This window comes from Tachyglossus aculeatus, chromosome Y2 (assembly GCF_015852505.1).
Source record: "Tachyglossus aculeatus isolate mTacAcu1 chromosome Y2, mTacAcu1.pri, whole genome shotgun sequence".
Taxonomy (NCBI): Eukaryota; Metazoa; Chordata; class Mammalia; order Monotremata; family Tachyglossidae; genus Tachyglossus; species Tachyglossus aculeatus.
Window position 1 is genome coordinate 2,441,613 of NC_052094.1, and position 25,813 is coordinate 2,467,425.

The 25,813-nt window shown below is 43.2% G+C and overlaps 1 protein-coding gene across 1 annotated transcript; it reads right to left on the minus strand.

Moving 5' to 3' along the window:
- Nucleotides 1-525: 525 nt before the first annotated feature.
- Nucleotides 526-20,697, minus strand: MYLK4 (myosin light chain kinase family member 4). Its single transcript, XM_038768079.1, is given in 10 exon segments — nt 526-545; nt 2,685-2,887; nt 4,103-4,127; nt 4,130-4,230; nt 10,067-10,137; nt 13,034-13,175; nt 16,056-16,161; nt 16,224-16,321; nt 17,121-17,223; nt 20,688-20,697. Coding segments are annotated over 10 exon segments (879 nt in total).
- Between the last annotated feature and the right edge of the window lie 5,116 nt (nt 20,698-25,813).

Sequence of the window (25,813 nt, forward strand, 5' to 3'; positions counted from 1 at the left end):
CCACAGCACATATGTACATATCTGTAATTTATTTACTTAGAGTAACGTCTGAGCCCCCCTGCCCCCCAGACTGTAAGCTTGTTATGGGCAGGGGATGTGTCTAGGTATGTTGGATTTATCTTTATATTGTACTCTCCCAAGTTCTTAATACAGTGCTCTGCACACAGTAAGCTCTCAATAAATATGACTGACTGACTGACTGACTGACTAACTGACTGACTCATTCTTGGACTAACCTAATTCTAACTAATAACCTCCACACTCTGACTGACTGGCTGGTTGACTGACTGACTGACCGACTGACCTACTTATTCTTGGGCTAACCTAACTCTAAATAATAACCTCCACACTCTGCCACTACACATGCCCCACCATAGCTTGCCCCACCTTCAAAGCTTCAAAGGTGATCATTCAGAAAGCTTTGAAGGTGGGGAGAGCTATGGTGGGGCATGTGATAATTTAGAACGTTTTGAATTATCCCCAGAATGAGAAGAGGGATCTAAGAAGCTGTGAAAGAGAGTTTGGTTAGACACAAAGAAACACATCTAAATTTAAAGACATGAGGTTTTTTTAATCACTATTTCTGGAGATTTCTAAAAAGAGGATTGGCAACTGTCTATTTAGTGCCTGAGATATGGATCCACTTGAGGTAAATAATTAGACCAGGGGGTCTTTTGACCTCCTTTCCACAGCTCTGTAATTATAAGATTGAAACCATTTTTATTTAGCAGTTGCTCTTTTTTGTTCACCTGACTGAAAGCTCTGGAAACCAGACTTGTAAATCCACTAGACTGCAAGCAACTTGAGGAGATTGTGTCTACCAAATGTATTGATCTCTCTCAAGTACGTAGTACATTTCTCTGCATTAATTGCTTAATAAGTACTGTTTTCATATAATAGCAAACAGAAGACAAGCCCATTTGTACCAGTGAAAGCATGGCATGTATTCTTTGGAAATGTGTCATCATCATTGATATTTATTGAGTACCTAATTTTTGTGGAGCACTGCACTAAGCTCTTGAGTGTAAATTGGTAGACACTCCTAGCTCCCAATGAGCTTACAGTCTAGAGAAGGAGACAATAATGTAAAGAAATAGATAAATAAAACACATATGTGATTATGGGGATTCTACATAATATTCACCTGACCAGATAGTTCTGGTACACTATAAATCAATCAATCAATCAATCATATTTATTGAGCGCTTACTGTGTACAGAGCACTGTACTAAGCGCTTGGGAAGTACAAGTTGGCAACATATAGAGATGGTCCCTACCCAACAGTGGGCTCACAGTCTAGAAGGGGGAGACAGAGAACAAAACAAAACATATTAACAAAATAAAATAAATAGAATAGATATGTACAAGTAAAATAAATAAATAAATAGAGTAATAAATATGTACAAACATATATACATATATACAGGTGCTGTGGGGAAGGGAAGGAGGTAAGGCGGGGGCGATAGAGAAGGGGTGGAGGGGGAGAGGAAGGAGGGGGCTCAGTCTGGGAAGGCCTCCTGGAGGAGGTGAGCTCTTAGTAGGGCCTTGAAGGGAGGAAGAGAGCGAGCTTGGTGGATGGGCAGAGGGAGGGCATTCCAGGACAGGGGGATGATGTGGGCTGGGGGTCGATGGCTGGACAGGTGAGAACGAGGCACGGTGAGGAGATTAGTGGCAGAGGAGTGGAGGGTGCAGGGTGGGCTGTAGAAGCCAGAAGAGAGGTGAGGTAGGAGGGGGCGAGGTGATGAAGAGCTTTGAAGCCGAGCGTGAGAGTTTCTGCCTGATGCGTAGGTTGATTGGTAGCCACTGGAGATTTTTGAGGAGGGGAGTAACATGCCCAGAGCATTTCTGGACAAAGACAATCTGGGCAGCGCGTGAAGTATGGATTGAAGTGGGGAGAGACAAGAGGATGGGAGATCGGAGAGGAGGCTGATACAGTAGTCCAGATGGGATAGGATGAGAGCTTGAACAAGAAGGGTAACAGTTTGGGTGGAGAGGAAAGGGCGGATATTGGCAATGTTGCGGAGGTGAGACTGGCAGGTTTTGGTGACAGCTTGGATATGAGGGGTGAACGAGAGAGCAGAGTCGAGGATGACACCAAGGTTGCGGGCTTGTGATAGAGGAAGGATGGTAGTGCCGTCAACAGTGATGGGAAAGTCAAGGAGAGGGCAGGGTTTGGGAGGGAAGATAAGGAGTTCAGTCTTGGACATGTTGAGTTTTAGATGGCAGGCAGACATCCAGATGGAGATGTTCTGAAGGCAGGAGGAGATGCGAGCCTGCAGAGAGGGGGAGACAACAGGGGCAGAGATGTAGATCTGGATGTCATCAGCATAGAGATGATAGTTGAAGCCGTGGGAGCGAATGAGGTCACCAAGGGAGTGAGTGTAGATCGAGAACAGAAGGGGACCAAGCACTGAACCTTGGGGAACCCCCATAGGTTACTAAAGACTTCCCTGAAATACAGGTACTCAAATGATGAAACCTGTGAGAGCAGGGGCAGAGATGTAGATTTGGGTGTCATCAGCGTAGAGATGATAGTTGAAGTCGTGGGCGTGAATGAGGTCACCAAGGGAGTGAGTGTAGATAGAGAACAGAAGGGGACCAAGAACTGAACCTTGAGGACCCCCCACAGTAAGGGGATGGGAGGGGGAGGAGGAGCCTGTAAAAGAGACTGAGAATGAACAAACAGAAAGATAAGAGATAAGAAACACTAGTGTTTCTGATATTCTGTTCTAAGTTATAGAACTCAATCAGAAGCATTGAGATGAACTCCTTGGCCTCCTCAGAAATATTTTGGAATTCCTCATCTTCTAAATTCCATCTGCAAGCTAGGATGTTGTTGAGGGTCTCAGCATCATCTTCACCCAGGAAGGAAGATAGTCTGCTAAGCCTTAAAGATTAATGCATGCAGAAACAGAAAAATCACTCAAAGTCTGTTACAAAAATGTATTTTTGAGCTGACAGCCATATAATTATGGGGCATGGCGGTGGTGGGGGGGAGGGGGGGCATAGCAATCCTCCAAAATTCAGAATAAAACTGCTCACCCTCTTTCTGATGCCATGAGTGACCTATTTTTCCTTTTCAGTAAAAGTTGGAAAAAATCTTGTTTAAATTGACTGACATCTTGGATTCCATTAGCTAATCAGGCTACAGGTGATGAAATCTGCGGTCTCTTTCTAATTTTTGGAGACACTCACTATGGATTGCTTTTGGTTTGGTGAGGGGGATAAGTATTTTGTGCCTACCCTCACCCCCCAGCCCCCGCCCCCAATTTTCATAATGTATAGGAAAGGTGGTAAGATAAAGTTTCTTCAGAAGCCTGAGTCTGGGGGTACAGTCCAAAGAATGATCAAGTTCTTGGGAGGGCCAGGTTTGGCACAGTAGTGAAGTGTAGTGGGGTGAAAGAAGAAAGGGAAAAATGCTATTATCAGTGACACTTTTCAAAGGTTCCTTAAGGTTGTCAGAGATTTGCTCTGAATTTTTTTTTAGTGATTATTGTCTTGGCTGCTGAAGAAGGTATAATATGATTTACCAAGTGTACTGACACCAAACCCAGTGGAATGCTCCCAACATCTAAAGGACAAGTTGGGTGGCCTAGTGGAAGTCCTTGGCCTGGTAGTAAGAGGCCCTGAGTTCTAATCCCAGCTGCGCCCCCTTGCCTGCTGGGTGACCTTGGCAAGCCACTTAATTTCTTTGTGCCTCAGTTTCCTCATCTGTAAAAGGGGAATTAAATACGTGTTCACCCTCCTACTTAGACAGTAAGACCCATATAGGACTGGGACTGTGTCTGACCTATTAACTTGTATCTGCCCCAGTGCTTAGTGCAGCATTTGGCATATGGCAAGTGTTTAATAAATAACAATTGTTATTTGTAATTAGCAGGGTATTTGTCTGATCTCCCAAGCACTTAGTACAGTGCTCTACACACAGTAAGTGCTCAATAAATATGATTGACTGACTGACTAGTAGTGTTTAGGGTGCTTGTTTCACAGAAGCAAGTAGTGCTGTCAAGTTCATAATTATTTGTTTTCAGAAGAGCAAAGAGCAATTGTGATCTATAAGGATGGGAGACATTTTAAGGAGGCTGATTGGCAGCCTAATTACAGCATATGGGTCATGACACCAATGTCCACGTATCAGTGGGAAAGGAAACAAAATCATAACTCACCACTTCAGGAGCCAGGAACTCAGGAGTACCGAAGTTCACTTTCAGCTTCTCTCTGGGTATATATCTGCAATTCAAAGGAAAAAAGGGGAAGGAGGAAATTGGGAAGGGGACATTTCAGTACATGTCACATTCCTGGAACACCTCTTTTAGTGTGGGTCAACTGCCCCCAGAAGCGAGTTAATTTTAGTTTTCTCCAATCAATCAATGGTATTTACTGAACATTATATTTGTGCAGAGCACTGTATTAAGTGCTTAGTTCCTGAAAAGAGGAAAATAGATCTATGGTTAATAACTTGAATCTACACCCTAAGAGTTCAATTATCAACATTAGCCCATCTCTCCTGTCCAAGATTAATGGGAGTGAAATAGAATCCTTGGGATCCTGAGACAGGGGAGTTACTCCCTCTCCACCCCTTCCTTTCTCTCTATTTGACACCATCAAATCTTGCTGCTTCTTTCATGGTATTTATTAAGCACTATGTGTCAGGCATTGTACTAAGCTGGGGTAGATGCTTGCCAAATCCAATGGCTCATACTCTATCCTAATCCTCCTCGACGTCTTAGCTGCCTTCGACACTGTCAACCACCCCCTTCTCCTCAACACACTATCCAACCTTAGCTTCACACACTCTGTCCTCTCCTGGTTCTCCTCTCATCTCTCCAGCCATTCATTCTCAGGCTCTTTTGTGGGCTCCTCCTCCCCCTCCCATCTCCTTACTGTAGGGGTTCCTCAAGGGTCAGTACTTGGTCCGCTTCTGTTCTCTATCTACACTCACTCCCTTGGTGAACTCATTCGCTCCCACAGCTTCAACTATCATCTCTACGCTGATGACACTCAAATCTACATCTCTGCCTCTTCTCTCTCTCCCTCCCTCCAGGCTTGCGTCTCCTCCTGCCTTCAGGACATCTCCATCTGGATGTCTGCCCACCATCTAAAACTCAAAAGGTCAAGACTGAACTCCTTATCCTCCCTCCCAAACCCTGCCCTCTCCCTGACTTTCCCATCACTGTTGACAGCACTACCATCCTTCCTGTCTCAATCAGTCAATCGTATTTATTGAGCGCTTACTGTGTGCAGAGCACTGTACTAAGCGCTTGGGAAGTACAAGCTGGCAACATATAGAGACAGTCCCTACCCAACAGTGGGCTCACAGTCTAGAAGGGGGAGACAGAGAACAAAACCAAACATTCTAACAAAATAAAATAAATAGAATAGATATGTACAAGTAAAATAAATAAATAGAGTAATAAATATGTCCAAACATGTATACATATATACAGGTGCTGTGGGGAAGGGAAGGAGGTAAGATGCAGGGGATGGAGAGGGGGACGAGGGGGGGAGGAAGGAAGAGGCTCAGTCTGGGAAGGCCTCCTGGAGGAGGTGAGCCCTCACTAGGGCCTTGAAGGGAGGAAGAGAGCTAGCTTGGCGGATGGGCAGAGGGAGGGCATTCCAGGCCCGGGGGAGGACGTGGGCCGGGGGTCGATGGCAGGACAGGAAGGCTGAGTAGGTGCAAATGAGGTTGTCGTTAATGTAACTTTGTGATAACAAGGGCCTTTTCCCCGGGGTTGGGGGGCGGAGAGTCAGTCAGGACTGGACCGGGAAGGGGGGTTGGGGGGCACTATAAAGAAGGTCGCTTAAGTGGGGGGTGGGGGGGGAGCAGGGGGTGTCTGTGGCGGCGCTCGGAGGAGAGGAGCCTTCCGGGAGCAGCAGGGGCCACGCGGTGTGAAGGCGGGCGGGCGGGCCTCTCGGGAACGGAGTCCCGGGCGTCTGTGGCGGCGCCCTGAGGAGAGACCTCCAGCCCTTACCGCTGGGAGCCAAAGAATCTCTGGAAGGCCATCTCCATCTCATTCACCTTCATCTCATTCTCCAGCTCATTCATCTTCAACCGCTCACTTTCCACTGGTTCCTTCCCCTCCGCCTTCAAACATGCCCATATCTCTCCCATACTAAAAAAACCCTCTCTTGACCCCACCTCACCTTCTAGTTATCGCCCATCTCCCTCCTACCATTCCTTTCCAAACTCCTTGAACGAGTTGTCTACATGCGCTGCCTAGAATTCCTCAACAACAACTCTCTCCTCGATCCCCTCCAGTCTGGCTTCTGTCCCCTACATTCCACGGAAACTGCCCTCTCAAAGGTCACCAATGACCTCCTGCTTGCCAAATCCAACGGCTCATACCCTGTCCTAATTCTCCACGACCTCTCAGCTGCCTTTGACACTGTGGACCACCCCCTTCTCCTCAACACGCTATCTGACCTTGGCTTCACAGACTCCATCCTCTCCTGGTTCTCCTCTTATCTCTCCGGTCATTCATTCTCAGTCTCTTTTGCAGGCTCCTCCTCCCCCATCCTATCCTCTTACTGTGGGGGTTCCCCAAGGTTCAGTGCTTGGTCCCCTTCTGTTCTCGATCTACACGCACTCCCTTGGTGACCTCATTCACTCCCACGGCTTCAACTATGATCTCTATGCTGATGACACCCAGATCTACATCTCTGCCCCTGCTCTCTCCCCCTCTCTTCAGGCTCGCCCGCCACCTAAAACTCAACATGTCCAAGACTGAACTCCTTGTCTTCCCTCCCAAACCCTGCCCTCTCCCTGACTTTCCCATTTCTGTTGACGGCACTACCAACCTTCCCGTCTCACAAGCCCGCAACCTTGGTGTCATCCTCGACTCTGCTTTCTCATTCACCCCTCACATCCAAGCCGTCACCAAAACCTGCCGGTTTCAGCTCTGCAACATTGCCAAGATCTGCCCTTTCCTCTCCATCCGTACCGCTACCCTGCTCATTCAAGCTCTCATCCTATCCCGTCTGGACTACTGCATCAGCCTTCTCTCTGATCTCCCATCCTCGTGTCTCTCCCCACTTCAATCTATACTTCATGCTGCTGCCCGGATTATTTTTGTCCAGAAGCGCTCTGGGCATATTATTCCCCTCCTCAAAAATCTCCAGTGGCTACTAATTAATCTGCGCATCAGGCAGAAACTCCTCACCCTGGGCTTCAAGGCTGTCCATCACCTCGCCCCCTCCTACCTCACCTCCCTTCTCTCCTTCTACAGCCCACCCCACACCCTCCGCTCCTCTGCTGCTAATCTCCTCACCGTACCTCGTTCTCGCCTGTCCCACCATCGACCCCCAGCCCACGTCATCCCACGGGCCTGGAATGCCCTCCCTCTGCCCATCCACCTACCTAGCTCTCTTCCTCCCTTCAAGGCCCTACTGAAAGCTCACCTCCTCCAGGAGGCCTTCCCAGACTGAGCCCCTTCCTTCCTCTCCCCCTCGTCCCCCTCTCCATCCCCACATATTGCCTCCTTCCCTTCCCCACAGCACCTGTATATATGTATATATGTTTGTACATATTTATTACTCTATTTATTTATTTATTTATTTATTTATTTATTTATTTATTTATTTTACTTGTACATATCTATTCTATTCATTTTATTTTGTTGGTATGTTTGGTTTTGTTCTCTGTCTCCCCCTTTTAGACTGTGAGCCCACTGTTGGGTAGGGACTGTCTCTATATGTTGCCAATTTGTACTTCCCAAGCGCTTAATACAGTGCTTTACACACAGTAAGTGCTCAATAAATACGATTGATGATGATGATTCACGGTGATGGCTTCACCGTCCGGCAGAACCTGGAATGGCACTGGGCTTCTGATGGACGCGGGGGGAGCCGGTCTTCTTGGAAGAGGGGGTCCCGAGGCTCTTGCCATCTGCAGCCAGAGGAGAGACCTGGACACAGTGGCGTTTGGCAGCCTGGGTGGCAGGAAAGGGCAACTGCCCTCTCCCTAATTTCTCAGATGGAATAGCTCCTGTTGGCTTCCTAATATTATTTTTTAAGTGCTTAGTATGGACAAGCATGGTATTAAGCACAGGGTAGATACAAAATTGTCGGGTGGTTCACAGCCACTTTCCCACATGGGGCTCACAGTCCTCTCTTTCTACCCCAGGTAGCCCCAGGTTTTGACATAGAAGCCCACAACCTTGGTGTCATCCTCGACTCCACTCTCTTGTTCACCCCTCACATCCAATCCATCACCAAAACCAGCCAGTCTCAGCTCCATAACATTGCCAAGATCCGCCCTTTCCTCTCGATCCAAACCACTACCCTGCTAGTTCAATCTCTCATCCTATCCTGACTGGAGTACTGCATCAGGCTCCTCTCCAATCTCCCATCCTCCCGTCTCTCCCCACTTCAATCCATACTTCACACTGCTGCCTGGATCGTCTTTGTCCAGAAATGCTCTGGGCATGATACTCCCCTCCTCAAAAATCTCCAGTGGCTACCAATCAACCTACACATCAGGCAAAAACTCCTCACCCTTGGCTTCAAGGCTCTTCATCACCTCGCCCCCTCCTACCTCACCTCCCTTCTCTCCTTCTACAGCCCAGCCTGCACCCTCCACTCCTCTGCCGCTGATCTCCTCACTGTGCCTCATTCTCGGCTGTCCCGCCATTGACCCCCGGCCCACATCATCCCCCTGGCCTGGAATGCCCTCCTTCCACACATCCGCCAAGCTCACTCTCTTCCTCCCTTCAAAGCCCTACTGAGAGCTCACCTCCTCCAGGAGGCCTTCCCAGACTGAGCCCCCTCCTTCCTCTCTCTGCTCCCCCTCACCATCCCCCCCGCCTTACCTCCTTCCCTTCCTCACAGCACCTGTATATAGGTATATATGTTTGTACGTATTTATTACTCTATTTTTTATTTATTTTATTTGTATGTATTTGTTCTATTTACTTTATTTTATTAATATGTTTTGTTTTGTTGTCTCTCTCCCCTTTCTAGACTGTGAGCCCGCTGTTGGGTAGGGACCATCTCTATATGTTGCCAACTTGTACTTCCCAAGCACTTAGTACAGTGTTCTGCACACAGTAAGTGCTCAATAAATATGACTGACTGACTGACTGAACGAATGAATAATCAGATTGGACACAGTCCAAGCCCCACAAGGGGCTCCCAGTTTAATCTCCATTTTACAGATGAGGGAACTGAGATGCAGAGGAGTTAAGTGACTTGCCCAAATTGTACAGCAGACAAGTGGTGGAGCGGGGATTAGAACCCAGGTCCTCAGATTCCCAGGTCTGTTTTCTTCCCAATAGGTCACGCTGCTTCAGTGTTTCTTGCACTGAATCCCCTGCCCGGTGGTGGCCATGGATCCTACAGCAAACTACATTCCCTCCTGCTGTGGCCTTTTAGATCTGCTTTTAAGCAGTGACCCAGGGGAGAAGAACAGCATTACCACAAGAGGCCATCCCACCCTCCCAAGTGTGCATCCCTATTCCTTAGGTTACAACCTGGGGGAAAAAGGACCCAGCTGTTCTCCATCATCCTGCCCCTCAACATCATTCCTCACAAACATTTCCATGAGGCATACAATAGACCTACAAAATATTTCTAATTTACTTTAATGTCGGCCTTCCCCAGTAGTCTCCTCATGAGCAGGGATCATGCCTACCAACTCCTACTGCATTGTACCTAGTTTTGCAAATGCTTAGTACAGTGTTTTGCACATAGGAAACACTCAAATACCACTGCCTGATTGATCGAACAACAGAAAGGAGATAATCTCAATCTGAATAGTTTCTGTTTTTCATGACTGAAAATGTTTTCTTTGGTAAAAAGTAATGAATTCTAAACCCACTCAACCCCAGGGGGAAAGAGTATGTTGTAGCTAGTTCTAGGCAGGAAACCTATCAAACCTGTATATTGTACTCTAACAGGTGCTTAGTACAGTGCTCTGCATACAGTAAGCATTCGATAAATGTGACTGATTGATTTAAAGTTATTCTAAATGGAAGTGCAAAATAAAGGACAGATTTTTCTTAAGCAAAGTAGAGTACTGATGTTGCTTCCTTATCCTAATACTTTGACTAACCCATGTTTCCAGACCTACTTTCTCACCAATCCAAAATCTATAAGTTTTATTTGTTTGGCATCACGATTCACACACAGTATGTTCTCTGGCTGCCAGAAAAAAGAGACATGAATGCATTTTGGTAATTGTCCTTGAACCAAGATGGAAAAAAAATATAACCCCCACAAAAAAACAACAACCCAGTGGAAGCACAGCAAGGCTTTCCTCTTTGTGCTTGTTTGTCTTTATGGGTATTTTTTTCTTTAATTATGTGATGTTTGAGGAGGCAGATTCTCTGCCAACAATACTTTTCTCTCCTCATGGCTTTGCAGTTCAATAAAAGACAGACGGTCAGACACAGGCTGGTCAAGGGAAGGAAGTGAAAAATAATTCTCCTCACAAAGTGGGCTCCTAGGGGTCGTCTTGGGTTTAGCCAAATATTTCAATATACCTTCTACACTATTTGAAAGACCATCTTTGTGCTGTTCATCGAGGAGTTCACTTCTGCTTAGACAGTGATATCTTTATTCAACACAGATATGGCTTAGCACAAGGAAAGAGACTTTGACTTTCCATATTCTTGCCAGGGAATCCTGAGACTTTTAACTAACAGGCAGATTATTTTCTAATTCTGATTAGAAAATCAGTATTCAGTAGGATGTGCGAAGTAAGCACTTAACAAATACCATTATTATTATGATCATATTTCTCACTGACCTCTCTGATTCTAGCCTTTCTCCTCCTTCCAGTCCTTAATGTACTCTGCAGCCCGGATCATTTTACTGAAGCATCGTTTTGGTCACCCTCCTCAAGTAGCTCTGATGAGTGCCCGTTCCTCTCCACATCAATGCCTGACCACTGGCTTTAAGGCCCTCAATCAGCTCTCTCCCCAGAATTTATCCTCAATCCTCTCCCAATTCACCCAAGCTCATACACTTTGCTCTACTCAAGACAACCTACTCACAGTACCTTGTTCTTATCACCCTTATCACTGACCTCTTAATTTATGTCCTCCCCTCCTGCCTCTCACTCCCTCACCCTTCACATCTGGCAGCTCAATAATAATAAGAATAATAATGGCATGTGTTAAGCGCTTACTATGTATGAAGCAGTGTTCTAAGCTCTGGGAGGGATAGAAGTTGATCAGGTTGTCCCACGTGGGGCTCACAGTCTTAATCCCCATTTTACAGAGGAGGTAACTGAGACTCAGAGAAGTTAAGTGAATTGCCCAAAGTCACACAGCTGACAAGTGGCAGACCAGGATTAGAACCCATGACCTCTGACTCCCAAGCCCGTGCTCTTTCTACTGAGCCACACTGTTTCTCCAATACCATATCTCCTCTAGGAGACTTTCCCAAATTGATTTCTAATCTTCCTGTTTATATCCTTCCAATTGTCAAATAATAACAATAATAATAATGATAATAATGGTTTCTGTTAAGCACTCATAATGTGCAAAGCACGGTACTAGCACCGTGGTAGTGGTAAACTGGGGTAGATATAAGATAATCAGAATCCGCATGGGGCTCTGAGTGTAAGTAGAAGGGAGAACAGGTACTGAATCCCCATTCTGTAGATGAGGGAACTGAGACACAGAGAAATTAAGGAACTTGCCCAAAGTCACACAGCAGGTAAGTGGTGGAGCAGAGATTAGAACCCAGCATATCACATCAGCATACCTGCACTTTCTAAGCACTTAGTACTCACAACCTCTCATAGTATTACCCTATTAAGGAGTAACTCATAAATACTCTTTTTTCCCCCTTCTTCCTACATGACATTTATTTTAGTGTCTGCCTTCCTTGCTAGACTGAGAGCTCCTGGAGGTAAGAGATCTTCTCTACTAATTCTACTGTATTCTCTGAAGCACTTAGTTCAATGATATTATACAGTGATACTAGAGAAGCAGCATAGGCTTGGGAGTTCAAATCTTGGCTCCACTGGGATTTGTCAGCTGTGTGACTTTGGGCAAGTCACTTAACTTCTCTGGGCCTCAGTTCCCTCATCTGTAAAATGGAGATTAAGATTGTGAGCCCCACATGGGACAACTTGATCACCTTGTATCCTCCCCAGCGTTTAGAACAGTGCTGGGCACAAAGGAAGCACTTAACAAATACCAACATTATTATTATTATTTGCATGCAGCAGGTGCCCATAAATAATATTTTATGGTACTCCTTAAGCACTTACTATGAGGGGAAAGAGATAGAAAAAGAAAGGGAGTGAGAGAGATGAGAAAAGGAATGAGGGTTATGGAGGAAGTGGGTTATTTTTTCTTCGGAAAAAGTTTGTAGTCAGTTCCTGTTTAGAATGAAAGTATGGCAGGTAGAGGGGGTGGTGATGGACGAATAGAGCTAGGCAGCTAGACTAGGCACTTTCTCCTGGTTTGTTTTCTGAGTATATGTTCAACCCCTCTTTTCATATAAGCTCCCCTTTCTGAAGCTTCTCGCTCATCCAACCACATTGTAAAAAAAAAAAAAAATCACCAAAACACTGGGAACAGAGAGTGCACTCAAAACCAAAATGAAGGAATGTGACATTTTCCTCCAACACACTTAGAGTGACTCCCTCCTCCCACTTTCCCGCCCTCTGAACATCAGTATTTCAAAAGAAGAAATCTGGACCACCAACAAAATTGAGTTTGACATCTTGGGTCCTGGTTATTTGGTTTTGTTTTTCGTGGTAACTAGGGGAATTTTGGCTGAGAAAAAACCCTCCCAACACAGTGGAGGAGACTGAAGGGGACTGATTCTGCAGGGAGGCATTGTACCCAGGCTACCTTGTAGGAAATATAGTGAATTTCTGGACAAGAGAAGAATGGGAGCTAATAAGTAACTGACACCATAAGAATAGTCCAGAAGGAAGGGAGAAGCTCAAGGAAGTGTTATTTCCAGTTATAGCAAGAAATCTGATTGGCACCAGGTTTCTATCTAAAACTTTCAGGCCCCACCAGTAGCCTCTCCCAGGGGACATACAGGGACAGTTTAACAATGGTATGCACTCTACCTTTAAATCTAAATGAAGAATGTACATTTGATGCATATACTTCACCCCCTTCCAGATCTATTTTATGAACACGATGGTATACAGTTGGGTTAAATTGTAATTTTCATTAATAATTCTGTCAAACAGCTCTCCACCATCCACACTGAAAAGGGAAAAAATGTATGTGAAGAAATTTGGGAATGTAAATTATCACAAGATCAGTTTTCACACTAAGTGATTACATCTGCTTTTAAAAAGATGTTTTCCTCAAAGCTACTCATGATAACACACAATTTGCTATATTGATATTTTTTGATCTGTTGCAATATTTTTGAAGCTGCGTTATACCTCTCTCCATTCCTTCACTTTTACATTTATTGTACTCTCTCAAGTGCCTCGTATGGTGTTTTGCACACTGGTGGTGCTCAATAAATACTACTGAATGAGTGATGTAATGAATGTCCCTAAAATTAACCATCTCTGCTACATCAATTGAGTGCTACTTTCATAAGAAGGGTTGATATGATGATGGCTTAATTGAAAAGCCATTTGGGGGCTGCTATTAGACATAATTGGTAACTGTTCCAGTTTGACTTCAAGAACCTTAGTTCCATGGTTACATAGGGAGGAGATACATTTTAATTTGCCTGAACATATAATTGGTTTAATGCCAGCAACAAAAGAGGTACACTCATCACTGAACAAAGCCACGTGGTGAATGAATAGTTTATGTTCCACTCACTGCTTACTGGTATTGTGAAGCTGTGCATCATTGGGTTTCTTAGGAATTTTCAGTGAGACATTTAGAATAAACTGGGGGCGAGGGGATTATTTGATAATTAGAGGCCATTTATGTTCGTTGCCATTTGGAGTTTGAGATGAGTGATAACAAGGAAAATAATCTAAGACCCAATACCTGACTGGATTACTGGAACTTTTGCACTCTGCACATAGTAAGCTCTCAATAAATACCAGTGATTGATCGACTGATTACAGAGCATTGCACTAAGTGCTTGGGAGAATACAATATAACTGAGTCGTCAGACACGTTCGCTGCCTACATTTACCTTGTAGTCTAAAAGGGGAAATCGTCTTTCTCAAGTGTCATCTGCCCCTGGGTGGATCCCCACTGCCACACATTCATTCTAAAGTGATTCTCCAACTGACTCCTCAATACCTAACAGCCATCCTTCCAGCTATTCAGTTTCTTTACCCTGCCCAATGAAACAGCTTTCTGTTCCTCTGACTCCACTGTGTCCCAAAACGTTGTATCAGCTTTTCCCCTTCCTGGGAAGACAATTCCATCCCCTCCACCCTTCTCACATCCTCTACATCATCTTGTATCCTTTCCCAGCTTTGAAACACAACTCTCCCATGGCCAAGTTAACTCCAGCTCCCCATGTGCTTACATTTCTGTAAATCTTCTGTATGGTTCTGACATCTGTCTCCTTCAATTTCATGCCACTAGGGCTTTGCACTTTTTATTTTGTAGCAGGTTGATGGTTTTTGTTGTTCTGGGGGAGTTGAGGGACCAGTGTGTATATGTGGCTATCTTTCTCCCTCTTCCCTCTAGATTTTGAAAGCTCCTCAAAGACAAGGACCTGGTTTCAGTCTTCTTTTGTATTTTTGTTCAGTGCTTAGTACAACAGAGGTGTTCAATAGATATTGTTACTACTGCCTCCCAGCTTGCTCCTCCTGTGCAAGTCCCAGCCACACTAGGATGGACAGTATTACCATCAAACTCCACCCCAACCTGAGCTGCACTGAATCAATCGATCAACTGCATTTATTGAGTGCTTATTGTGTGCAGAACGCTATACTAAGTGCTAGAAAGAGTACAATATAACTGAGTTGGTTGACAGGATCCCTGCCCACAAGGAGCTTGCTGTCTAGAGGGGGAGATAGAAATTAATATAAATACATAAATTAAATTATGGATATGTATATCAGTGCTATGGCGCTGAGGGAGGGGTGAACAAAGGGTGAAAATCCTAGCTCAAGGGTGATGCAAAAGGGAGTAGGAGAAGAGGAAATGGGGTCTTAGTTGGGGAAGGCCTCTTGGGGGAAATATGCTTTTAATAAGGTTTTGAAGGTGGGTAGAGTGATTGTATATCAGATATGAAGAAGGAGGGCACTGCAGGCCAGAGGCAGGATATGGGCGAGTGGTCAGCAGTGAGACAGATGAGATCAAGGTACAGTGAGTAGGTTGGCATTAGAGGAGCAAAGTGTGCAGGCTGGGTTGTAGGATGAAACCAGGGAGATAAGGTAGGAGGGGCCAAATTGATTGAGTGCTTTATGGTAAGGAGGCTTTATCAATTCTATCAATCATTATTTAGATTAAATAATTAAATAAATTAAATAATTTCTTGACACATTTTAAGTGCTCTCTCTTTCCTCCAGTCTGCTGATTAATAGTAATAATATTTATTTAACCTGGCTTTATTTAATATATTGTAGTAAACACTGCACTCTGATCCTTGGACACACTCTCTGAACCACTTAGTTAATAACCTAAAACCTTTATTCCAGTTCAAATGATACCTTTTCTATTGCAGTCATTTTGGGATTCTCAGAGCAGCCAGAAAGAACCTTGCTTAAGTTTGATTTTTGCTATTTACAGCTTGAATGAAGAGTAAACAGAATCTTAGTATTGCAAAAGTATCACAGCTTGCTTCTCTCTCAGTTCACAGCATAATCACTCCCTGTTACAGAATCTCAAGGATTTGGACCCCATCTAGACTGTAAACCTCTTGCAGGCAGGGCTCATATCTACCAACTCCATTGCACCGTACTTTTCCAAGTGCTTAGTACAGTGCTGTACACATGGTAAGCCCTCTTTAAGTTTCATTCATTGACTGATCAGTCACAAGACAGCCTCAATCTTGAGACCTTTGAAAGGGAACGGAACATCAGGATGGTTTCTAAATCCTAGTTGCAAAGCAGTGGTTACCGTAAGATAGGAGGGAAAATAACCATGCTATAGATGTTAGGCTTTGAGGTGGAGGAATAAGAAGAAAGAAGATAAGGAAATAGGAACACATACTATTCCATGACTAGAGCAATGTCATTTTTGGATTCAAAGGCATTGTATAGCTGAATAATATTTCATTCTTCACATCATCCGGGGAAGGAAGTAACATTTCAGGGGTCTGAGGTATTCATTACTCTGCGATGATAAAAAGAGAAAAGAAATCTCCTGTTGGCACAACACTTACCTTTTCCTTAGCACCTCTGGTTTTAATAATTTTGGCTGCTAATTTTAAGCCTGATGCTTTCTCTTCACATTTGTCGACCTGGCCGAAGCATCCTCTAGAACAAAAATGTGAAATAATCAATGAATCGTATTTATTGAGTGCTTACTGTGTGCAGAGCACCGTACTAAGCGCTTGGGAAATAATCAATCAATCAGTGGCATTTATTGAGTGCTTACTGTGTGCACAGCACTATACGAAGGACTTTGAAGAGTACCATCACAACAGAATTAGCAGACACATTCCCCGCCCATAACAAAACAAGAAACCCAGTTCTGAAAGGTGGTGATCAACTTAGAAGTGCAAATTATTTCTTCTTTCCATGAGTACTTGGATCCTTGTTGGAAGGAAATATATCTTGTGCTTCCGTGGTTCTTTACCCCTATTACCACTACCACTACTACCACTACTACTACTACTACTACTACTACTACTACTACTACTACTACTACTACTACTACTACTACTACTACTACTACTACTACTACTACTACTACTACTACTACTACTACTACTACTACTACTACTACTACTACTACTAACTACTACCACCACCACCACCACCACCACCACCACCACCACTACTACTACTACTACTACTACTATTATTACTATTATTATGATTTTGATGATATTTTGATATTGAATTTCACACACTCTAGCATTCAGTATAAATCTGAATAGTATATTAGCCTTGTAGCGAAAATACTGATGCAGAAGTATATGTGGCCTTTTCAAATGTTTTATACATCACCTTTCCAAAGGCTAGCAGACAGGGCAGTGGCTTTTATTCTCTTATTTGGTTCAGAAAGTGTTCCTTCATCAAAAAGTTGCTTGCAAGATAGATATGGACTTACCCTCCTAAAATTTTTGTCCTGCTCACAGAATATAAATTGCTGATCATTTCTTTCTTTGATATGACAATCTTATGGTCGAATGGGGCTTGAGGAGTGGGGTTATCTAAAGATAAAAAAGAAAATCCAGAAATATCACTCATAGAAAAGCTTCCAGCTCCTGAAGTTCATATGTGTGTGTCATATTTTCATTTCTTCATTTAAATTCATTTGTCTGTCACTGTACTTCTGTTGATTCTTATTGCTCTCTTGATTACTTAATGAATTCTAATTCTATATGGCTTAATGGAAAGACACAAGCCTGAGGGTCAGGGGACCTAGGTTCTAATACCAGCTCCACCACTTGCTTGCTGTGTGGCTTTGGACAAGTCACCTAACTTCTCTGTGCCCATTATCCTATTTTCCCTCCTACTTAGGCTATGAGCCCCATGCAGAATGGGCACTGTGTCCAACCTAATTACCTTGCATCAACCCCAGCGTTTAGAATGGTGTTTGATAAATAGTAAGTGCTTAATACATACTATATGAAAAGAAAAGACTTTAAACAGGAACACTAAAAGTGGGTAACTCCCATGCTGAATGTCATCATCCCTGGTGACCACAAAATGGGAAATGTGTGGTCCCCTGGATTGTTACTGCTTGTAATGGATTGTTAAAGGGCTGCAGTTCATGTCACCAAAAATGACCACTGTCGCTAATGTAGCAGGAACTGAGACTGAGGATGTGAATTCAAATGATAATAAATGCATTTCTTAGCAATGCTTTTCTCCTACTTAACAGGTCTCAGAACTGTTGACACCTAATAGTAATAATAATGATAAGAAGAATGGCATTTATTAAGTGCTTACTATGTGCAAAGCACTGTTCTAGGCGCTGGGGAGGTTACAAGGTGATCAGGTTGTCCCACGGGGGGCTCACAGTCTTAATCCCCATTTTACAGATGAGGAAACTGAGGCACAGGGAAGTTAAGTGACTTGCCCAAAGTCACATAGCTGACAAGTGGCAGAGCCGGAGTTTGAAGCCATGACCTCTGACTCCAAAGCCTGTGCTCTTTCCACTGAGCCATGCTGAGGGGCGGGCAGTCATGCTGAGGGGCAGGCATGGAGGAGTGAAGGTGGAGAGAGGAGGGTTTTTTTACGGTATTTGTTAATAATGGTGGTATTTGTTAAGTGGTTGCTGTGTGTCAGGCACTGTGCTAAGCAATGGGGTATATACTAGCTAATCAGATTGGACACAGTCCCTGTCCCACATGGAGCTCACAGTCAATCAATTAATCATATTTATTGAGCGCTTACTGTGTGGAGAGCACTGTACTAAGAGCTTGGGAAGTACAAGTTGGCAACATATAGAGACAGTCCCTACCCAACAGTGGGCTTAGTCTTAATCTCTATTTTACAGATGAGGTAACTGAGGCCCAGAGAAGTTAAGTGACGGCCCAAGGTCACATGGTGGCAGACAAATGGCAGAGTTAGGATTAGAATCCAGGTCCTTCTGACTCCCAGGCCTGTGCTCTATCCATTAGGCCACACTGCTTCTAGGGATGGCTCCAAATTGTTCAATCCAGACCCTGTAATTCAGAACCTATATCCTGAGGGTCCTGATATGCTGCTGATAGTGGGAGTGGGAGCAGACCAATTTAAAAAAAAAATCTGTTTCTCTCCTCTTATTCCTAATTGCTTGCTTTCCTTGGACACTTCCCTGGGGTTGATGGTTTATATAGCACCTCCTCCTGGGAATTGTGATATTTTGCCTCCCCTTTCTTGCCCCCCACCAAAATTTTTTTATAGTATATCAGTGCTTACTACATGCCAGGCACTGTACTAAGCTAAATAGGTTGGACACAGCCCATGTCCCACATGGGGCTCACCATCTTGATGCCTATTTTACAGATGAGGTGGCTGAGGCATGGTAAAGTTAAGTGACTTCCCCAAGGTCATGCAGCAGAGAAGTGGCAGAGCTGGGAGCCCCACTAGACCTCTGATGTCTGAGCAATTCTTGCCCAAGTGGGCAATGTCCAAAAAAGTGCAGTATTCTATTTTCACGGACAAGGCGTCCAAAGTGTGCACAGACGAACTCTAACCATCAGTAGCACCACTATCTAATTGATGGACCATTCTACTACTACTACTACAGATGTGTATTTATTAACTCCCCCTTTACAGAGGTCCTTGAAAAAAAGTTCCTACAGGAAAAAAAAACCCTGGTTCTACTGTAAATTCCAAAAGAGGTTGTTGAGAAAAGTATTAGGATCCTTGACTCCTGGTAGCATTGAATTGGAGAAGCAGCATGGCTTAGTTGAAAGAGTACAGGCCTGGGGGTCAGAGGACCTGAGTTCTAATCCCAGATCCATCACTTGTCTCCTGTATGACTTTTGGCAAATCACTTTTCTGGGGCCTCAGTTTCCTCATCTGCAAAATGGGGAGTCAATACCTGTTTTTCCTCCTACTTAGACTGTGAGCCCCATGTGGGAACTGATGATCCTATATCTACTCCAGCACTTAGTACAGTGCTCGGCACACAGTAAGTGCTTTATAACTACCACAATTTTTATTAGTATCTAGTTCAGGACCTCTTGAGCTAATAAATGCCTAATATAATTTCCCATACAATTTCCTGTCCAGTTATTGATCCCATCAGGCACTTCTCCAAAATAAAAAAAAAATGCTTTGGAGGTGAAAGCCCATTTAAAATAATTTATTGAATCGGTAAAATTTTTGATATTGTTCCGATTCCACAGTAAGCACTCAAATACCACTGATTGGTTGATTGATTAATTGATATTGGAAGGGGGAGAGGAAATCAGTGAAGGAAAAACAATTGAAAGTTTGCTTAGGTTATCTAAATGTTTGGGACATTTTTAAAGATTTCTTTCCTAAACAGTTTAAAAAAAGATCCTTCTCAACACAAATATATGACTTTTTTTCTATTGAAAAAATAACCCCACCCTTAAGACTGGATATAATAATAATAATGGTATTTTTAAGAACTTACTTTGTGCCAAGCACTGTTTTAAGCACTGGGGTAGATACAAGGTAATCAAGTTGTCCCACGTGCAGCTCACAGTCTTAATCTCCATTTTACAGATGAGGAAACTGAGTCACGGAGCAGTTAAGTGACTTGCCCAAAGTCACACAGCTGACAAGTGGCAGAGCCAGGATTAGCACCCATGACCTCTGACTCCCAGGTCCATGCTCTTTCCATTAAGACATGCTGCTTCTCAACTACCCTAAGTTCTAAAAATGTGCACTTTCCTTTTCTTATATCAAAATTCCACAGCTTCATTTCTACTAAGCAAAACACCAATACTGAGGATTCACTGGCTATCATAAAATAGATTTTAAAATATGAGATCAAGCCCAGTAGAATGAAAATTTGTTTGGACCATATTTTCTTGAATTTATTTTAACATCTATCTTCCTCTTTCCCTTCAGTCCTTCCTCATCACCTCCCACTCACCTCTTTTCCTGTCTCCCTTCCCCCTTTCCCCTCATCCACCTCTCCTCTCTTTCCCCTTTTCCCTCCCTCTCTTCCTCAGGTTAAACAAGTACATGGCTTTTCTCAGACACTTACATGAAGCCATTCTCATAGCTTTTCATAAATTTTAAGAAGTGGTAGAGAGTTCCATAGCCTATATTTACTTGGGAAAGGGGACTCAGACTGTGAGGCAAAGCACATATCTTTTGAAAGGGATTATTGCCAAAGTGTATTCATGTGTGACAGCATAGTAGCTTTGAGTTTGAGTTCTTTCCTACCCAATAGAGTCACGAAATAGTTTTCTTCAGTACTTGTCTGTATTTTCTTCCAATTCTCAGTTCTGGTGGCATCAGATTCCTGTAGCTTGTCTTGTGTACTACCCCAGGCCTGTTTCAGCCCAGAAAGCACTTGAGATTTGTGTTTCGCCCCTGCTCTTGCTGCATCTACTTTGCTCTTTTTGTTGTCATCACTAAGAAGTTCTTCATCACTGACGTGATGTTTGCTTTTGTTGCTGTGATCAGCTAGGTCAGCCTGCTTGGCATTCTGAGAAATAGGTCTTATAGGATTAGTTCCTTTCATCAGTGCAGCTGACGGATACTTTTCACTGCTGTTATGCCAAAAGAATGTGGTAGCCCTCGAAGTTCACAACTAAAGGGGCTCAGAAATGAAGGTAATTGGTTCCCTGGTAACCTTTTGTATTCCTTGCTAGCAAGCACCATTATCTGCTACTTTGACAGTGCTCCCAACATACAGTACAGTGCTCCTAATGCAGTGAATGGTGAGAAAGAGAAGACTTCCAATTCGTTTATATTAAATCATACTTTAGACTATTGTATAGTTCCGTCTCCCCATTACTTTCTCAAAACCAGGAAGCATATTTTCTAATTCCTTCATACAGAGCTCTGTGCAGAGTTGGTGATCACTATGCATGGTTAATATTTAAACTACTTTTTTAACCGCTGTCCCATTTTAATAATCTGTCCCGAAAATTTCTTTTGAAATTTCTGATCAATTCTATCTTTCTGCTAAACTACTTAAAATTGTACCTTGGAGGTGGAGGCAGAAAGAAATTTAACATACTACATGTTCCTTAATCCCACTTGTTTTTCTGAGAAAATCCAATCCTCAATACAGTATTTTGGTGAGATATGTGCTGCTGATATGAGATTTTTGAAAAACAGGTCAAATCTGGACTCAAATTTTATTACATTTGGGAGGCTTTGGCTTTTGGCAAAAAGTGAATTGCATTAGAACCAACTCAAATTCTGGTATTGAAGACTTGGGTTAGCTCAAACGAATGCAAACCACAGATAATCCCAGACTAGATTTTAGTCAGTAGTTCCAGACGTTAGTCCAGAAATCATACAAACTAAATGCTAAGTTTCTTCTCCTTTCTCCTTTCCTTTGTGATTGACTGATTCTCCCCCTGACAACCAGGGTGGAAGCTAAGAACAGTGAAATGGTCACCAAGCAGCCAGAGGGGTAAAAGGAATAAAAGTCCTGGAAAATCCACATCCTCGATAATCAATGCTTAAATAATTTACTTCAAGTCTTTTGGCTCCCTCTGTGATTTAAGCTTGAGCGAAGCCTACAAGGTATTCACATGGGCCTATATAATATGATACTTATTCTCTAAACCTACCTTTGATTTAATTTCTCCCTTTGGCATGGATCCATCTTAACCTGGGCTTCCTCTTTAGCATCATAGGAAGCAGTGGTCCTGCTCTTCCAGCTTTCTCTCCACAGGAATCTTCCTCTTCCCCAGAAGTGAGGATGTTTTTTTTCTTCTCTGGTCCCCAGAGTCTCACAAGATGGTCACATGGTCTGGAACCCCATTTTTCTTCATTGTGTTTTTCCTGTCTTCTCCAGTGGTGACCCCTTCTCCTTGTCTGCTTACCATTCTGGCCTTGGAAAAATCCTTTCCAACAGGATTCTTCTTACTCTCCTTGGGGTTTCCCCAAGTTAAGAACCCTACTTTGTCTCTTGACTTTTGGGAAACTGTGAGAGAATTTCTCTGAATTTGGGGTGCATTTGCTTTTACATTGTTTTCATTGTTGAGTTTATGAACATTTTCTTGGTCATAAGTGGACTGATGTGTTTGAGCCACTTTCTCTAGAAGCAAAAACACATAACATTTTAATTCATTCATTCAATCATATTTATTGAGCTCTTACTGTGTGCAGAGCACTGTACTAAGCACTTGGGAAGTACAAGTTGGAAACATATAGAGATGGTCCCTACCCAACAACGGGCTCATGGCCTAGAAAGAGGAGACATACAACAAAACAGAACATGTAGACAGGTGTCAAAACCATCAGAACAAATAGAATTATAGCTGTATGCACATCATTAACATAATAAATAGAATAGTAAATATGTACAAGTGAAATAAATAGAGTAATAAATCTGTACAAATATATATACGTGCTGTGGGGAAGGGAAGGAGGTAGGGCGGGGGTGGAATGCTGTGCATTCAGCAGTTCGTCCGTCTGCGAGATAACTATTTTTCTCCACATGATCTGTTTTTAGGGAAATGTTTTGCCAGCAGCTTTTAGTAGAGAAGCATTTCACAATAAAGCAAGATGACAAGATATGATAGTCACAGGTAATTAGGCTCTTTCATGGACTCCCTGAGCCTCAGTTCCAATATAATAAATGTACTGAGGTAACACACACTAACTTCACTGTAAGGTTATGAATATATATTTTATGAGGCCAAGGACAACTGCAATAAACTTAACTCAACCAACTTTTTATACTTAAAAATTTCAGCTCTAAATGCAGTGCAGAATGTAAAGCTTACCACCTGTGGAGACTGGAGGTCTCTTCTTTTTCATACATGTTATTTCCCTCAGGCCTAAATGGGATCTCATCTTTTCCTTCCTTCTGTGAATCAGGATATTATCAGTTGGTCAATCAATGGTAATAATAGTGAAAATGGTGATATTTGTTAAGTGCTTACCATGTGGAAGGTACTGGGATAGATACAAGGAAATTGGGTTGGATGCAGTCTCTGTCCCACACAGACAGATGAGTAACTGAGGCACAGAGAAGTGCTGTGACTAGCTCAAGGTCACAGCTGACAAGTGCCAGAGCCAGGATTAGAACCCAGATCCTTCTGACTCCTAGGCTCATGCTCTATCCATTAGACCATGCTGTGCCCTATGTATTTATTTTATTATCATTTATTTATTGGTATTCATTGAGTGCTTACTATGTGCAGAACTGTTCTAAGTGCTTGGGAAATTACAATACAACAGAACTAAGAGAAGCATTCTCTGCCCATAATGAGCTTACACTACATTATAAACTCCTAATTATGGTACTTATCTATTTTAATCTACTTTTCTCTTTGAACAGATTCAAAGACCAGTTATATGGAATCTTCTGCATTCATTCAACCATTCAATCATATTTACTGAGCACTTACTGTGTACAAAGCACTGTATTTAAGCACTTGGGAGGAGTACAATATAATAATAAGCAGACACATTCCCTGCCCACAGCGACCAGCAGAGGTAGAGGTACAAATTTCAAACATCTCTGTTCTCTGTTGCTAGATGTCAAATTGTTAAAAATTAAAAAAAGAGTCAAACACTGCCAAACATATTTAATCCACACTCTCACAAATACAAATTCAAATATCAACATATCAATCCCCAAAAAACCGTATTAGGATTGGTATTGGGGCCAAAACTCAAATGAAGTCTATAGTTAAGCCCCTATTTGAGGCTAGATAAGGCCTAAGGGTTAGGAAACTGTTTTGACAACTTCTTTGACTGTTGCTGACCCAATTTAATGTGTGATAAGGAAATTTTTTGAAAATTAAATATTTAGTTGTTTTTATTATCAGCAATTTGTTCTAGTAGCCTTTGAAATCATGCAATTTACTTGAAACTACTACTAGGAGCAGGCTCATGTTTTCAGAGAATTCACAAATTTCAGTATCAGGTTTGGAAACTGAAGAAGGCCATCATTTGGGAAGTAGAGGCAGAGCCAAGAAAAGAATTTATAATTTCTTGCCCCATATTTACTGAAGGCTTCTGCAGATTTGCAGTTTGATAAATAATGCTCTAAAAGCTATTTCAACCATTAGAGAGAGGTGAATTAGTCTATGACTAGAATTATGTTAATAAGACTATGCCAGTTCTAATGAAAATGGCAAATACAGTTTTTGCTGTAAGATAATGGGGATTCTGTTGGAAGAAAACATCTACATTTTAGCTTGTAGTCCTTTTGCTTAGCTGTTGCATTGTTGATTTCAGTATGCAAATCAGAAGCTTTGGAGAGAGAAACCATATTTACTTTTGAAAATATTGTTCCTTACGAGTAACTTTAGCACATGAAGAGGTAAGGAAGAATCAAAGTTGGAATCTGTTTCGGGAGCTGGAATTGGATTTTACAGGACCCAATCAATCAATCAATCAATCAATCAATCGTATTTATTGAGCGCTTACTATGTGCAGAGCACTGTACTAAGCGCTTGGGAAGTACAAATTGGCATCACATAGAGACAGTCCCTGCCCAACAGTGGGCTCACAGTCTAAAAGGGGGAGACAGAGAACAGAACCAAACATACCAACAAAATAAAATAAGTAGGATAGAAATGTACAAGTAAAATAAATAAATAAATAAATAAATAGAGTAATAAATATGTACAACCATATACAGGTGCTGTGGGGAAGGGAAGGAGGTAAGATGGGGGGATGGAGAGGGGGGCGAGGGGGAGAGGAAAGAAGGGGCTCAGTATGGGAAGGCCTCCTGGAGGAGGTGAGCTCTCAGCAGGGCCTTGAAGGGAGGAAGAGAGCTAGCTTGGCGGATGGGCAGAGGGAGGGCATTCCAGGCCCGGGGGATGACGTGGGCCGGGGGTCGATGGCGGGACAGGCGAGAGCGAGGTACAGTGAGGAGATTAGTGGTGGAGGAGCGGAGGGTGCGGGCTGGGCAGTAGAAGGAGAGAAGGGAGGTGAGGTAGGAGGGGGCGAGGTGATGGAGAGCCTTGAAGCCCAGGGTGAGGAGTTTCTGCCTGATGCGCAGATTGATCGGTAGCCATTGGAGGTTTTTGAGGAGGGGAGTAATATGTCCAGAGCGTTTCTGGACAAAGATAATCCAGGCAGCAGCATGAAGTATGGATTGAAGTGGAGAGAGACACGAGGATGGGAGATCAGAGAGAAGGCTAGTGCAGTAGTCCAGACGGGATAGGATGAGAGCTTGAATTAGCAGGG